The following is a 16871-nucleotide window of genomic DNA, read 5'->3' as shown; positions in this document are numbered from 1 at the left end:
TCGATACCTCTCTTGGGTTTCTGGGTTATGTGTCCTATCATTTATGACCCTAAATTTTATTCCTCAGTTGAAGAGAGAAGGTAAATGTGGTGGAGAGGGAAAAAATCATCTGTTCAAGTGGATGTATTGCCTCATTTCTGAAGGCTATGCTCTTTAATAATAAATGCAGAGAAGATAACGTATTGTCGGTTAAGGACCAGGTCTTCATATGGTCCCCATACTTTCCTGACATGCCTGATGGTCAGTCATCATGAAAGTCAGACTCTGCCCTCCTCGAGCATTCTACAAGTGTGCAGGTAGAAGAACGTCACGATGCCAAGAGGAGCAAAGTCCTCCTTCTACTCTCTCAGTTGAACAGATTTGTTTTCTGTTCAGCCACAGGCTTCTTAGCTTTCGTGCCCTTCCCCTTCTGCCGTAGTCCAGAAATGGCGCAGCACCAAATCAGGGAATGACTCTCCCCACTGCACCGTAGGCTTGCAGAGAGCACTGCTGGCTCAGTCCTGCACCCTTCACGGGAAATGAGCACCATGTGGCCTCCTGGTAGCGAGAAACGGCAGTTCTCTCTCCCCACCTGAGCGTTACCGCCATAAGCTTCTGCAAACCTGGCTGCTCATTCTAGATTGCACTTAGTTGCCATGGATGGCAGAGAGGCTTCCCCTCATAGGCCAAATCCAACGGATGAGTAGCATTTGCCTGGAACTCTATGTGTAGAAGAATTCTGAGGAAGGAGGGGCAACACATGTATGACACGTTTGTTTTTCATGACTTTGATGTTACCGGCAAGAAGCTTCTCAGATGATAACTCCCTGACTATTCGCTCGCCTACTAATCCAACTATTTTAAAAATCAGTGGTAGGATATATTTTGTCAAACCCAACTTTTTAATTACCTGTTACATGTAGTTATTCACAAATTCTAATAAGATATTTGGAGAGGACATGTTGTAGCTAACATGCTTTACATGGAAGTTCTTATAACTCTTACAAAAAAAAGACTTTAATGAATCCATACTTACAGGATCCCCTCCAGAGGCAAATGAAATAGACTGCATATGATGATTTGCAATAATCTGGAAAACATAAACAAATTAAACATGTATGATGCTATAAATTAATTAGTCCTAGTTACATACAACCTAACAGTAATGGACATACACTTGCTTTGTTTTTGCCTGGACAGCATCCCCGTGGAAACCACTCCACCCATATTTTATAATAATCTCACTTAGACCATGAGATTTCAGGTGGTTTTGACATGCCTATCTCATTGCCTCTCTCCTTGCAGGTGGACACATGACCCAGGCCTAGCCAATCGGAAAACATCTGGATGTAGGAGAGCCAATCTAAGTCTTTGGGGAGAAACTGATATGGACAACAGGAAAGAATACATCTCTCTCTGCCATTAGGGACCATGTCAGCCCAAAGCTTCTGTGAGCCATCTTTTGCTGGCATGTGGGAAAATCCTACTGGAAAAATTAAGCTTTCCCTCTGGAGAAAATCAGCTTTCAATTGGAAAATAGAAAAAAGTAAGACTGACAGCTGTCAGAGGGGTGGGGGTGGGAAGGCTGGGTGGAAAAGGTGAAGAGATTAAGGCAAAAAACAAAACAAACACCGCATAGACAACAGTATGGTGATTACCAGAGGGAAAGGGGGTGGGGGGAGGTAAAAGAGGGGAAAGGGGGCATAAATGGTGGGGGAGGGAGACTTGACTTGGGGTAGTGAACACACAGTACAATGTACAGATGATGTATTATAGAACTGTATGCCTAAAACCTACAAAACTGTATTAACCAATGTCACCCCAATAAATTCAATAAGAATAAACAAATAAATAAATACATACATACATACTTTGGTTGTAACATTTGTTTCATCATTTCAACCAATACAATTCCTGTCCCCCTTTATCATTTTTTCTAATTTATTTTTATATAAATTGGTTTGAATTGGATTTTCAGTCATTCACCACCAAAAGTATCCTAAGAAATTAACACTAATATTTCCAATATGAAGTAAGATTATTCAAGTGAACTGCATTATTTAACTAAGAAAAATTGTCTCTTTACTTGAGATTCTAGGATCACTTGTTCATAATCTCCAGGGTGAAATGATCTATTTGCAGAAATGTATTTGTCATACTGTTTTGAGGGTTCATTAAAATATCAACTGGGCACCTATTAACTAGTCCTGTCTTCAAAAGTGTTTAACAGAATATACTCAAGTAGCTTATATAAAATGACCAAGCGATTCTACTCCTAAATGTATATACAACAGGATTGTGTAAATGTGTGCACCAAACGGTATGCTAAGAAGATAAGCACTGCCCTGTTCGTAATAGCCCACACCTGGAATCAGTCACAATGATGACTATAGTGATATTCAAGCAATGAACTACTACACAGAAACAACATGTTTCTTGGGCAAAAGAAGCCAGACACAAAGAAATATAGGCTGAATGATTTCATTTATATAAAGTTCAAAATGGCCAAAATTATCCTGTTTGAAATCATGATATTGGTTACTTCTGGGGCAAAGGAAGAGAGAGAAAATGGTTTTCTGGAATTATCTGGTATTTCTTTATCTGGGTAATAGTTACACAAGTATGTTCGTTTTGTGAAAATCATTATTATGTGTGCAACTTTTCTATATTTATGTTTTGTACTAGAGGCCCGATGCACGAAATTATGCAAGGAGCTCGGCCCTCACAGCCCCAGCTTTGTCCGGAAGGTCGTCCGGAAGGTCATTCGGCTGTCAGGTCTAATTAGCATATTACACTTTTATTATTATATTTACATTTAAGTTAAAATGATTACTAAAAACAAAATCAACATACAAAGATCAATGTCATTCCTTTATATCAGCAATAGCCAATTAGACACTGTATTTGGGGGTAGAGGAGGTACATTTACAAAAGTAACTACAGATAAATCTAAAAAGAACTGTGTAAAGTTTTTTTTTTTTTAAACTTCATTGGAAGGTATAAATACTACATGAATAAGTGAAAAGTAAAAAAGATACATATCACCTGTATGGATTAGAAGATAATATTGTAAAGATGCCAATTCTCCCCCAAATAAATCTGTAATTTCCATGCAATTCCACTAAAAATTCCATCAATGTCATTCAGGAAACTTTTCATGTCACTTCTAAAATTCACATGGAAGAATATGCAAAAAAAGCTAAAGAAAATTTTTAAAGAACAAAGAGACTAGCCTGGCCGGTGTGGCTCCGAGGTTGAGCATCGACCAATGAACCAGGAGGTCATGGTTTTTCCAATCAAGGCACAGGGCACATGCCACATACCGAAGTTGTGGGCTCAATCCCCAATAGAGGGGCGTGCAGGAGGCAGCTGATCAATGATTCTCATCACTGATGTTTTTTCTATCTTTCCCTTCCTCTCTGAAATCAATGGAAATGTGTTTTTTAAAAAAGAACAAAGAGACTAGATTTTCCTTATAAGCAAGGCATAATATAAAACTACAGATTTCATTAGAATACAAAGTCTAAAAACAGACACATATTCATGGACTTTTAATCTATGATAAATGTGGCATCTAACAGACAAAAGGATAAGTGATTAAATTAGTGGAGTGGCTGGCTTATGTGGAAAAATATATAAATAAGTCCTGTCGTCATACTATCTATATTAATAAATGTTTGATTCATTAAAAAATCTACAAATACATCAGAAGGCAGATAAAAGATTATGCTTGTGATCTTTGAGATAGGAAAATCCCATCTTAATAGACAGAAGACAAACCAAAAATCCCCTCAAATTAGATTACATAAAAACTCATTTTAAAACTTTGTATTAGAAGACACCCCTGAAACAGGACAAACAGGAAGAGAGAATATATTTACAACATGTAAAACAAAAGTATTCATATAGTCATACATAAGGAGTTCTTATGTATCAATAAGAAAAAGAAATAAACCCAAAGTAAGACCAGTTTTCAGAATACAAATGTTCAATAAACATATTGAAAAATAATCAATGTCTAAGAAATCAAGACTATTCAAAATAAAACAAGAGACATTAAATTGATAAAACTGTCCAAGTTCAACAAAATCACGTGTGGCAAGGGTTGGATTTTCTCAAACACTGCTGGCCAGAACTTAAATTTGCATAGCAACTTTAGAAAGCAATTTGACAGTATTTATTAAAACTAAAGTATGCATACCCTATGATTCCACCTTTCCACTTCCAAATACTGTATTTATTCTAGAGAAACTGGCATATGTGGACGTTCATTTAGCTAGTTTATAACATCAAAACATTGGAAGTTATTTTTGCATAGCTAGGTCAACCATAGTATAGTTATACAAAGGAAATGCTATTAAGCTAAATCTTTAAGACATTGCTGAGGGGTTTGGTTTGTAAATTGAAGACAGTTATGTGAGACATTTAAAAAAGTAAGATTTTTCCCACGAGGACCTAAGATCCATGTAAATGCAAAGAAAAAGAATTTAAAGCATACACATCAGATTGATAATAATGGGAAGTTACCTCTTGCAAAAAGAAATGGGACCGAATATATCCTCACTAGAACTTCTTTAAAAGAGCACGGAAAATATGCTTATTTGTGAATTTAACTTTTCCTAATGAGGAACATCGAAAGAAAAAAAAAAAAGGACCCATTCTTAGCATGTTGCTTTGTGGTTGAGAACACTGTGTGGTTTGCAGGCGTGGATTCGGAAGTCTTTTGCGCAGACAAAAGGTAGTTGAAACCCCGGAGCAGGCGCGATGGCCTGGGGTGGAGGCTGGAGGAGGAGCCCGAGGAGGAGGGAAGGGAGCGGGAAGGAGGAGGAGAGAAGGGAGCGGGAAGAAGGAGGAGGATGCGTGGCTACAGAGGCGCGTTTTTCCCAGTTTGTAGCATCATAAGCAGCAACACTGTTAGGTGACCCGGAGACAAAGTAACGCTCTTGCATGCACAGTCTTTCTAAACATTCATTTGATCGAACGAAACATAGACCTCCAAGCCACGCAGACACCTCCCCGCGAAACAGCAGGCGGTGGGCCGAGCGGCGCGCGGGGCGGGGGGCGGGGGCGGTGTCTGGGGGTCACCCTGACGCAGGGGGCGCGCACGCCGCCGGTGCACGCGCACAACCGCACGGCCCGCCGCTCCGATCCTGCAGCACACGCCCTGCCCGAGCTTGAGCCGCTGGCGCCATGGCGGCGATGCACGAGCTGTCCGAGCTGTACCGAGAGAGCAACGACCTGCAGATGGATGTGATGCCCGGCGAGGGCGACCTTCCGCAGATGGAGGTAGGCGGCGGGAACCGGGAGCCGTCCCCGAACCACCCCCGCCACCGGGGCCCGCCTGGGCCCGAGGAGGAAGGCCCGATGGAGGAGGAGGGGGCCCAGGCCATGGCGGCGGCCGCGGGGGACCGAGGCCTTGCAGGCCGGCCCGACCTCGGGGAGCTGCCGGCCGTATTCGCCGGCCCCGAGTTTGAGGCCGAGGAATTCGACGACTGGGAGGACGACTACGACTACCCCGAGGAGGCGCAGCGGCGCGGTGCCAGCTACCGGGGGGCCTCCGTGGCCCTGGACGAAGCCAACAAGATATTTCTGAGAACGTCCAGCGCCGGGGAGGCGGCCGGGGACGGCGGTTTTCAGATGCATTACGAGAAGACCCCGTTTGATCAGCTGGCTTTTATCGAAGAGCTTTTTTCACTGATGGTTGTCAATCGTCTGACCGAAGAGCTCGGCTGTGATGAGATTATTGACAAAGATTAGTCAAATGCGGTGAAAGAGGAGGAAGCCACTTGAGGAGACGCCCAGCATTCCACTGTCTCTTGGGTTTATTCCAAATGGTTCCGTGCCAATGAAAAACTTCATCTTCAAAAAAAAAATCTTTTTTTGGTTTTGTTTTTCAGAATAGAATAGGGCAGTGACTGCACAGTTGTGAGAAAGAAAAAAAAAGCTGTTAAAGGAAAAAGGATCTTAGGACTGTTGAAACCGGTTTATCCTGAAACACCTATGGCTTTGACTTCGCGATTGATCCAGATTATCTTCTTTGTGTCGGGAAAAATTACTGCCACAGCCACTGTGAGGAATGCTTCTGCAAGAATGCATCGTGACCAAGACACACTGCCAGCCAGTGCAAGAGCCCACTGATGCTAATTTCGTGAGAAAAAGTAATGTATCCACCGTGGACACCAGATGTCTTTTGAGTTTATTGGACAGAAAGCCTATTGAGAAAACTTTGAAGATTCCGCTTTGTGATCTGTTCAAGCTGTAGGTAGCAAAGGCTAAATTTTTTGTGTATAATAATAAGGTGAATATTCTTAGTATCCCAGAAGTATAAGCAAATCCCAGAAGAAATATGTATCATGTGTACTACATCTTAACATGTTTCCAAGGGCATCTGAAATTTTATTTGTACATGTATCTTGATCATTTATAAAGCTATTGTGATCTGTAATTCAAGAAAATTCATTATCTTGACCATTATTTTTAAAAGTAAAAAATGAAGAAATTCTCAGTAAATTTTTCAAATTCAGACATTAAAATGTATGTGAAAGTATAAAAACTATTTCTAATACCTTCATATCCTAGAGGAATTTTGTTTTACCTTTAACTTTACAGGGAAAAGACTGGTGGGACTTCATCATGAAAGAACTGTTAAGTGAAAATTGTCAAGTAAAAGAAAGGCCCTACATTTAAAAAAGACTTTATGGACAGTTATGCCATCAACCTTTAAAGGTTTCAAACCTATCCAGAAATTTCTGAAGTTTCCCTCTGTCTCCTCCTCTAATTAAGCTTGTCATTGGTTATGCACCAGCATTTGAGATAATAAAATTTCTTGTTCTGTGTATTTTGTTTGACTAATAATTAGTATGCATACACACTTTATATACTATTTTTACTGTATTCTAAATCATTGCATTATTGCAGCCACTTAGGATTTAAATTTAACCATTGCAAGGGAAAGTGTTCCAGCTTCAAATATGTGATTTGCAAATTGATTTGGGGAAACTAAATTTAGTAAATTCCTATAAGAGAATGTGCCAACCTGGGAAAACCTGCCCTATAGGTGAGCACGTTACTGTGGTTATTTTATTAAGGTTCTAAAGTTCTATGATAATTCTGTCAGAAGGCGGTGGCCAGTGAAACAGTCTATCGGCAGGTCTTATGACCAATAAAGAGATACTAGGTGTTCCTGCTCCATTATGGCAATAAAAGACACATCTAATACAACATGACAGCTCGGGGCCGTAGGGAGGGGGGTGGTTTTCTGTAAAACATGGGGGCTGACAAGGATGATCATAGTAACACTAGCTTGGTGGGCAGGAAGAGAGAGATGGGGAAAGAACTTAAACTTCTTAATCCTGCCTCCTGCGTGCCTCACTTTCACTGCATTTTCAGACAGCTCATAGCTGCAGTTAGGTGAGTCTGTGGGTAAGTAATCAATTGCCTGTGTGATGTGAATGAACGGTACTGGGAGGGGGGAGAGGGAGGATGCCAACACGCGATAGGAAATAGACACAGAAAAAAACAGGTTCACGAACCCAGAGATGTGATTCTATTTCTCTGGGACTGACTGGGGAGCAAGAGGAGGGGGAGAGAAAACCAATCCCTGTTGGGTTTGAAGGCTTGTTTGGGGGAGAAAGACCTGCATTCTGCAACTGACTCCTAATGGTTGTCTGTTGGTCTTAAACAGGCAGTGAACTGAGACACACTGAAATTAATACTTGTCACTTTACTGAAGATATAAAATGTTACCATTTTTAACACCCCTGTTAGGAGTGTAAAATCACTTGTATTTCTATTATAAACCTTATCACAGACTGGACCCAACCCACCTGATTCAAATTTAGGCTCCACTACTTACTAGCTTTCTAAGTAGACAAATTACTTAATATTTCTGCCTCAGTCCTGAATTGAAAATAGGGATAATTATATATATATAATCTTCATCTAATGGAAACTAAAGGGATACATTGTAATAGAAATTAGGAAAAACAATATATCTCTTCATTTAATGGGTACTAAAGAAAGGATTCTGGGGAAATTCTGGTCCTGGTTTTGTGTGGGGAGGGAACTTAAGCTTATGAGTATGTAGTGTGAGATTTGGGGAGCATTTTCTGCATCTGTTCATAAACATTACAAACGCTTGCTTAAATCAGATAGGAGATCTGGCAGTCCTTGACCTACGCCGACATGGAGAAAGCACCTACTCACCTTCACATAGGGGAGGTATTCTGTTTGCCATGTCCCCCAGTGTTGTCTCTAACAGGAGTCCAAGTGGCACTCACTGTTTATTGTGCTTGCACCACTTAAAAATTTTTTAAAATATATTTTTATTGATTTCAGAGAGGAAGGGAGAGGGAGAGATAGAAATATCAATGATGAGAGAGCATCATTTGATTTGCTGCCTCCTGCACACTCCCTACTGGGGATGGAGCCCTGACCTCCTGTTTCATAGGCCGATGCTCAACCATTGAGCCGCACCGGCCTGGCACAACACTGGTTTTCCTTGTGCCTAAACACTGCATTACCTGCCTGGACTCTAAATATTTGAGACTAAAGAATGTCTCTATTTCCTGTTTGTTTGTTTTGAACCCTCCTTACCTCTTTATTACTCTTCTCAATTTCAGTAGGTGTTAGAGCTGGTGGTAGGAGATGTAAAAATAAATAAAGAAATACTAAGAATGGAAACTACTGAGACTGACATTTTTGCTTAAGGCCCTAAAATACTGTATATTAAAGTATGTCAATGAGGTCTGTTGTTAGAATTTTTATTTTTTTTAAATATATTTTATTGATTTTTTACAGAGAGGAAGGGAGAAAGATAGAGAGTTAGAAACATCGATCAGCTGCCTCCTGCACATCTCCTACTGGGGATGTGCCCGCAACCCAGGTACATGCCCTTGACGGGAATCGAACCTGGGACCTTTCAGTCCACAGGCTGACGCTCTATCCACCAAGCCAAACCGGTTTCGGCAGAATTTTTAAAACAAGGAAGATACAAAAACCATTTTTAAACCCTATGACTTGCTTTTCCAAAATATACTTTGCCATCCCAAAATATGGTAAGTTTTAAAAACTGCAAGCATTACGTGTTTAATATAGTTTTATTTCCTGCCTCTGAAGTTCTATGACACATTTTCTGGAAGTGAATGGCTAGTTATATTTTTAAAGTTTCAGTGGCTGAAAATAAATGTGAACCATCTGACCCATAAAAACTCTGTCATCTATGAATGTATCTGTAAACTTGAGCCTGTTTATGTTTTCAGTCCAAAGTATATCTTAGAAGTTAAGGGAGGGGGAAGGCATTAGTATATCTTTGTATTTATCTTAGAACTTCAAAGGGTAGCTTGTTAAAAGGAGAATGTAATTACAAAATCTTTTTCTCACGCTTATATCCATAAGATTGCTTCTTTGCTGCCTTCATGCCTGGAACATTTAAGTTGCCCTTTTGATGGAATGTATAAAGCTTCCTGAGTTTAAGCATCTGGAGTGAGGCATATCTTTTTGTACACTGCCCCCAAGCCATTTCCCCCAGGCCTGCAGAATAGTTCAAAATTATTTGAACGGTGGTGTATCAGGGAGATCCTAACTTTGGTCACCATTCCAGCACTGAGCTGAACACAACCCCAGTCCATGGCACCACTGCAGAAAAGATGTGGTTCGCTCCCAAAGGTACCCATTGCCATAACCACTGATAGTGGAAGCTGCCCACGCCCATTGTTCCTACTTCAAAGATGATGGGTGTGTGGCAATATCATCGCTAATTGCAGTGGCCTGGGGGGAAAAAAGGCAATGGAGGATGAGGAAATGCTGAGAATAAACTAGAACCCATGCCACACACAACACGACCCTATGCTTCCTAAATTCCCCATTCCTCCGTCACCCTGTGGAACAAGTCATTTTAAAAATGCTCTTTAGACTCTGCACATAAGGCTGTCGCCAGATTGGCTCGGGCTCTGCCCGCTCTTCCTTCCCTACAAAACTCTGAGATAATTCGAGGGCTCCTCTACGCAATGAAATCTCATAACTAAAAGCATGGATCATCCCTGGTACCATACATGAGGTTGAAAACTAAAAATAAATTTTAAATCTACAAATGTCTTGAGGACAAAGCATCTGAAGAACTGAAAGAATGTTTTACCTTCCACCCAGATATGTTGCATCTCCCAAGTGCAGCCCCAAGGGTTCTGCTGTCATTATCACGGTGGTGTCACCTCTCTCGGATAACCAATGAGGACCCAAAGATACAGGACTCTGTTTTGAACTGCTTCATAGCCTGCATTTTCCTCTATGATGGTTTATACTACTGTGTGATCAATGTACTTAATTCTGCTTTTGAATTTAAAAAATAAAACAGCCCTCAAAAACACAAGTGAGTTTTTTGGCAAAAAAAAAAGGAAATCAAAATGTATATAACTGTAAAGGTCTCAAAGAAGAATGTTTGAGTAAATAATAACCATAGATACCATGTGACTGGCACTGTGCTAAGGGATTGACATCCATGATCTCACCTAGTCCTCTAAATAACCCCATGAGTCATACTATTGCTAAATCCATCCCCTCAGAAACTCTGTGAAAAGGTACTCTACCCCTCTTTCACTGATGAGGACAATTGAGTGGTAGGGTAACTTGCTCATTCATAGCAAAGCCAGGATTTCAACCTATATGTGACCTCAAAAAAACTAGACTTTAACACACAAAAATAACCTGATACAAGGAATTTAGTTTAAAAAAATATAAAGCAAGTAAAAAGTGTCCTATTTTAAGGTACACATTTAGCTCAATGCCTCTATGTCTTTTACATTTGCTTCAGCAATGCTGTTCTTTTTTTTAATATATATTTTTATTGATATTAGAGAGGAAGGGAGAGGGAGAGAGAGATAGAAACATCAATGATGAGAGAGAATCATTGATTGGCTGCCTCCTGCACACCCCGTACTGGGGATCTAGCCAGCAACCTGGGCCTGTGCCCTTGACCGGAATCAAATCTGAGACCCTTCAGTCCGTAGGTGGATGCTCTATCCACTGAGCCAAACTGACTAGGACACAAGCAATGCTGTTCTTTAAGAAATAAGGAACAATAAAAACTCAGTATCATAAGTCATCAAAGTTGAAAAAATTATGTTTATACAATAACATTTTAGAAAGCTTTCAACCTCAAGGTTTGTAAGAAAATGTTTTCTGCTTAAATTTCAGTTAGCTAGAACATTAACCCTAACATCACCCTTCCTCTGTGCTTAATTCTGATAATGAAATTGCTTGTTCTGTTTTTTAATCCTCACCTGCAGTCAGCCGGTTGCCCTTCTGTATGCTCCCCAATTGGGGATCAAACCCACAACCCAAGTATGTTTTGACAGGGAATTTCACCAGCAACCTTTGGTGCATGGAACAATGTTCACCATTCCGGCCAGGGTGAAACTGCTTTTTCTTCAGGAAGGGTTGGTGGCGAGTAATAAATGACTGATTCAAAACTAGGTGTTGCCCAGCCGGTGTGGCTCAGTGGATTGGGTGCTGTCCCATGCACCAAGAGGTCACCAGTTCAATTCCCAGTCAGGGCACATGCCCGGTTTCGAGCTCTATCCCCAGGAAGGGGTGTGCAGGAGGCAGCCGATACATGTTTTTCTCTCATCAATGTTTCTCTCTCTCTCCCTTTTTCTTTCTCTCTATAAAAATCAATAAAAACACATTTAAAAATATAAAAAATAGGTGTTACCAAATGGTATTTTTTATATTCTTTGCACTTTGGTTCTTATTACAAAGCCAATTAGGTAAGGGGCAAGTATGCAAGCAGTTAAATGCCCCAGTGATGGATTAGAAATGCTGTTCTAATTATTATTATGTATAAATCCTTGGCAGATGTCCCCCCCATGCCTTAGTAAATTTTAGGTACACTGCCTGAAACTTTATTCTCTTCATTATGCTCAGGCTCTCCAGAGAAATAGATAATATGTTAAGCCATAAATGACATTCATGATCTTACCTGGTGGTTGTCAAGATTCATTAGTGTAAGGCTGCATGTTGAGATGGTCAGTTTTATATTCATTCCCGAAAACTGAAGATTACTTTTGCCAAGAACTGTTGATAGGAACTTAACTGGAGGCTTTAAAAAGAACAAAACACTCTAAGTTATGAATTCTGTTACAGAATGAATGTTTGTTTCTTTTCATGTTAAAAATGGGTCAAAGCCCAGACATACCCTTCCTCTTTATTTCACTCTACATAAATCAAATGAGATGAAATGATCTTTTAAATAAAAACTTTTTAAAAAATTGGAATGCCCCCTGGCTGTTGTGGTTCAGTTGGTTGAGTGTCGTCCTGCACACCGAAAAGTAGGAGGTTCGGTTCCCAGTCAGGGCACATGCCCAGGTTGCAGGTTTGATCCCGGGTGAGGGTGCCTATGGGAGGCAACAGATTGAGGTTGCTCTCTCTCTCCCTCTCCCTTCTTCTCTCTCTAAAATCAATAAGCCAAGCTGGTGTGGCTCATTGGTTGAGCATCAACCTCTGAACCAGAAGGTCACGGTTTTATCCCGGTTAGGCCACATGCCGGGTTGCAAGCTCAATCTTGAGTGGGGAGCATGCAGGAGGCAGCCAATGAATGATTCTCTCTCATCATTTATGTTTCTTTCTCTCTCTCCCTCTCCTTCCTCTCTGAAATCAATAATATATATTTAAATCAGCCGAAACCGGTTTGGCTCAGTGGATAGAGCGTCAGCCTGCGGACTGAAGGGTCCCAGGTTCGATTCCGGTCAAGGGCATGTGCCTGGGTTGCGGGCACATCCCCAGTGGGAGATGTGCAGGAGGCAGCTGATCGATGTTCCTCTCTCATCGATGTTTCTGACTCTCTATCTCTCTCCCTTCCTCTCTGTAAAAAATCAATAAAATATATTTAAAAAAATCAATCAATCAATCAATAATAATATATCCACAAGTGAGGATTTTAAAAATGGAATGCAGCAGTTAAATCTGAGCCCTCAGAACTTTTCTCACACATTCCCTTCTCCCCAAGTATTTGGAGTAGAGGCCTGGTTTATATAAAAGGAATTCCTGAGAGAGTTTGGATTAACTGAACTCCCGAGTCCTTTTGAACATCACAAGTATTAAAAATATAAAAAGTTGCTGTCTAAGTTTTTTTGTGATGATTAAGAATATGAAAAACACAATGTAGCAAAACTTATGGGAAGCAGCATTTATAGCTATAAACACATTAAAAAAGAAAGGCCTCAAATCAACAACCTAGCTTTACAGCTTAAAGAACTTGAAGAAAAAAAAACAAACTAAACCCAAAACTAGCAGAAGGGAGGAAAAAATGAAGATGAGAGCATAAATAAGTGATATAGAGGTTAGAAAAATAAAAGAGAAAATCAACAAAAACAAAAGTTGGTTCTTCAAGAAGAACAAAATTGACAAACCTTTAGTTAGATAAACTAAGAAAAAGATAAGACTCATGTTATTAAGATCAGAAATGAAAGTGGGAACATTACTACTGATTCAACAGAAATAAAAGGATTATAAGAGTACTATAAACAATTGAATTCCAACAAATTGGATTACCTAGACAAGACAGATAAATTTCTAGAAACATTAGACCTACCAAGACTAATCATGAACAAATAGAAAATCTGGATAGATCTACAACTAGTCGGAAACAAAACACAAAACACACACACACACACACACACACACACACAACATAATATATTTTACCACAATTTTTTTAAGTGTTGACAAGAACATGGAGAAAATAAAACCCTGTGCACCATTACTAGGAATGTAAAATGGTACAACCACTATAGAAAACAATATGACAGTTCCTCAAAAAATTAAAAATAGAATTACTGTATGATCCAGCGATCCCACTTCTTGATATATATCCCCACAAAATTGAAAGGAGAGACTTGACAGATATTTGGACTTCCATTTTCATAGCTAAAATGTGGAAGCAACCCAAGTGTCCACTGACAGATAAATGGACAAGCAATATGCATTATATACAGACAATGGGATATTATTCAGCCTTAAAAAGGTAAGACATTCTGATATATGCTGCAACATGGATGAACTTTGAGTATATTATGCTAAGTGAAAAAGACAAATACCGTATGATTCCACTTAAATTAAGTACTTAGAGTAGTCCAAGTCATGGCGATAGGAAGTATGGTGGTGGATGCAATGTGATTCCCATTGCCTAATATCTTTATTCCCATAAAGCTGTGGAAGCCAGGTCTTAAGATTCCATCTTTAAATATTTGTGATGTTCAAAAGGACTTGAGAGTTACACACACACACATACACACACACACACACACACACTAGAATGGAGAGAGGGATGGGAAGTTATTGTTTAATGGGTAGTGGAGTTTTGGTTTTTAGAAGATGAAAAGAGTTGTGGAGATGGATGGTGGTAATGATTGCACAATATGAATGTACTTAATATCACTAAACTGTACACTTAAAATGGTTAATAGGCAAACTTGATATTATGTATATTTTACCACAATTTTTTAAGTTGTGGGGGAAAGAGTATAAAAAATATAAAGTGCTTAGAAGAGTCCCTGGCATGTATTAAGTATTCAGTAAATGCTAGCTGTCAAAGGAAATTAACTCAAATTTTTCCTTTTTTGTTAAAGGTATACTTTCTGGAACAATAATAGCCTGGTTTGTTTTGTTTGGGGGTATGGACTCCCTACTCCTGAAATGAGAAAACCTTAAATGAATGGGCCTGTTTGGTGGGATCATCCAGTTGCAGCGTCCTAGTCACAGAGGTTCTGAGAAGTAGGATGTTGGCGGCTACTTTGAGGCCATGGGTTCTGTCGAAGAAACTAGTGATCAGGGTTTCTAATAGAATTCAAAGCCAAGCATCAGAGTTTTCCATACCATGTGGCTCATCTGAGTCATCCTGGGTTACACCGGGTTCAGCTCTATGCAAAATGATGAAGAATGATGACAAATGAGGCAGGGTGGTATGGAAATAGAGCTCTAAGGTGGGAATCTGAAGACCTGGCTTCTATAGCTGGCTCTGATCTTCATGATCCTAGTGACTCAAGACAAATCTCTTCTCTGAGCCACAGTTTAGTAATTGGCAAAATGAGAGGGTCAGCCTGGAGGATACCTAAACATTCCTTCCCTTTGAAACAGTTTCCATTTCTAAGACTTACACAGTTATCTTCAGAGCCTTTATGTCCCCTTTGGACTTTTCAAAGCAACTAAACATCCTAGAGTTAATAGCTTAATAACAGTAATACTAATTACCATTATTGTTGAAAGTCTAATAGGTGTCAGACACCGTGTTAAGCACTCTGTAGACATCATTTCACTTAATTCTTATACAACTCTGTAAAGTAAGTGCAATTTTCTCCCGTTTTACAGATGAGGAAACCAAGGATCCAAAAGGTGAAGTGACTTGTCCAAGATCACACAGGTGGTAGTGTTAAAGAGAAAACCACAGGCTCCAAATGGAGTCACTTGCACTAAAGCCCATGTCACTGAACCTACTCTTTTTTTAAAAAAATATCTTTTATTGATTTCAGAGAGGAAGAGAGAGAAACATCAACGATGAGAGAGAAACATTGATCGACTACCTCCTGCACACCCCCCACCGATGATTGAGCCCCCAACTTGGGCATGTGTCCTTAAGCGAAATCGAACCCGGGACCCCTTAGTCCCGCAGGCCGACGCTCTATCCACTGAGCTAAACCAGCCAGGGCTGAACCTACTCTTAATACCTGACCTAATTGCTGTTTCAACTTTTTCCAGGAATGTAATCTTAATCAGTCAATCTGGAATGTTCCGGTCAGTACCCGTGAGGTAACCTCTCACATGGGCCTTCTGCATCCGAAAGGAAACTGAGGCAATTTGCCTGGTAAGGCCCCCGCCTATCCCTAAGGGAAGGTAAGCTTGCCTGAAACAATCCTTTTTTTTTTCTTTTGCTAATCACTTCCTTGTCTGGCACAGTTTCTGCCTAGAAAGGCCTTCTATATTGTACAGTTTCTCGGAGCACCTCTCTATTTATTCGACGGGATGCTGGCCGGTTTAATAAGCCAATTAGATCTTCAAATTTACTTGACTGAACTTTTGTTCTTTAAAAGTAGGAGGCAGAGGCAGGATTTAAACACAAGTCTATCTAACACCAAAACGTGTGCTCTTTCAGCATGAAAAGTTCCTTCTCCCCATGTGTTATTTATTATCTCATCTCTGCCAGCACCCGTGTTTGCATTTGAAAATTGGCCAAGGAGTTTAAAACATCTAAAATGTTAAAAATACAGATATTAGATCATATTCAAATTGGAAGATACCAAACTGGCCATCTGGTTCAACAACTTCACTTTACAGGAATAAGAAAGAGTCTCAGACACAGAAGATACTGCGTTAGAAAGAAGGTAAGGACCCAGGCCTGGAACCCAGACGTTCTCACTTGAACCCCAGGAGCTTTCTCTGCTCTGTCCTTCCAGGTGCCAACCATTTAAGACAAGTCGGAAAAATCTGAGGGGCCAGAGCGACTTTGAGTTGTATCTCTACTATCATGCCAACTAATAAAGGCCACTCGGGACCTTAGGTCATATGGTGGAATGACCTAACAACTATTTTGATATCATCTTTCTCATAGCTGGGGAAACATAAAAGAAGAAAACCACACCAATATTTATTTACCTTTCGCTTTTTAGTGGCTCCGTTTGCCCCAGGGACAGCTTCGCACAGACGGCTTATTGCTTCCCTATGGAACAGAAACCATATGAAGACTTAGCGTACTGTCTAGTGCGCAGTAAATGCTCAATTAATGTTAGCAAGTATTATACTACACACATCGTGGCGAGTCTGACATAAGCAACCTTCCCCACTCCCATAGGAGAAAACACGCTTGGTACTTCCAGCAACTCCCTAACACTGAAAAACTGCTTTAT

At 40.2% G+C, this 16871-nt stretch overlaps 2 protein-coding genes across 2 annotated transcripts in view; one reads left to right on the top strand and one right to left on the bottom strand.

Annotated features, from left to right (window-relative positions):
* Positions 1 to 16871, bottom strand: part of SHC4 (SHC adaptor protein 4) — a 115274-nt gene that overhangs the window by 42712 nt on the left and 55691 nt on the right. Inside the window, exons 3-5 of the mRNA XM_070423334.1 lie at positions 16621 to 16684; positions 11954 to 12073; positions 1016 to 1069 (exon numbers count right to left, since the gene is read on the bottom strand). Of these exons, the coding sequence (XP_070279435.1) occupies positions 1016 to 1069; positions 11954 to 12073; positions 16621 to 16684 (238 nt within the window). The remainder of the gene's footprint in view (positions 1 to 1015; positions 1070 to 11953; positions 12074 to 16620; positions 16685 to 16871) is intronic.
* On the top strand, positions 5101 to 6817 carry EID1 (EP300 interacting inhibitor of differentiation 1). Its single transcript, XM_070423344.1, has one exon. The coding sequence runs from the start codon at positions 5170 to 5172 to the stop codon at positions 5734 to 5736; it is 567 nt and encodes a 188-aa protein (XP_070279445.1). The 5' UTR covers positions 5101 to 5169; the 3' UTR covers positions 5737 to 6817.

Source organism: Myotis yumanensis, unplaced genomic scaffold (genome assembly GCF_028538775.1).
Source record: "Myotis yumanensis isolate MYYU_CA2020_CCGP unplaced genomic scaffold, mMyoYum1.0.hap1 SCAF_1, whole genome shotgun sequence".
NCBI lineage: Eukaryota > Metazoa > Chordata > Mammalia > Chiroptera > Vespertilionidae > Myotis > Myotis yumanensis.
Note: the sequence above shows the minus strand (reverse complement) of the source record. Positions and strands in the feature narration are given on the sequence as shown.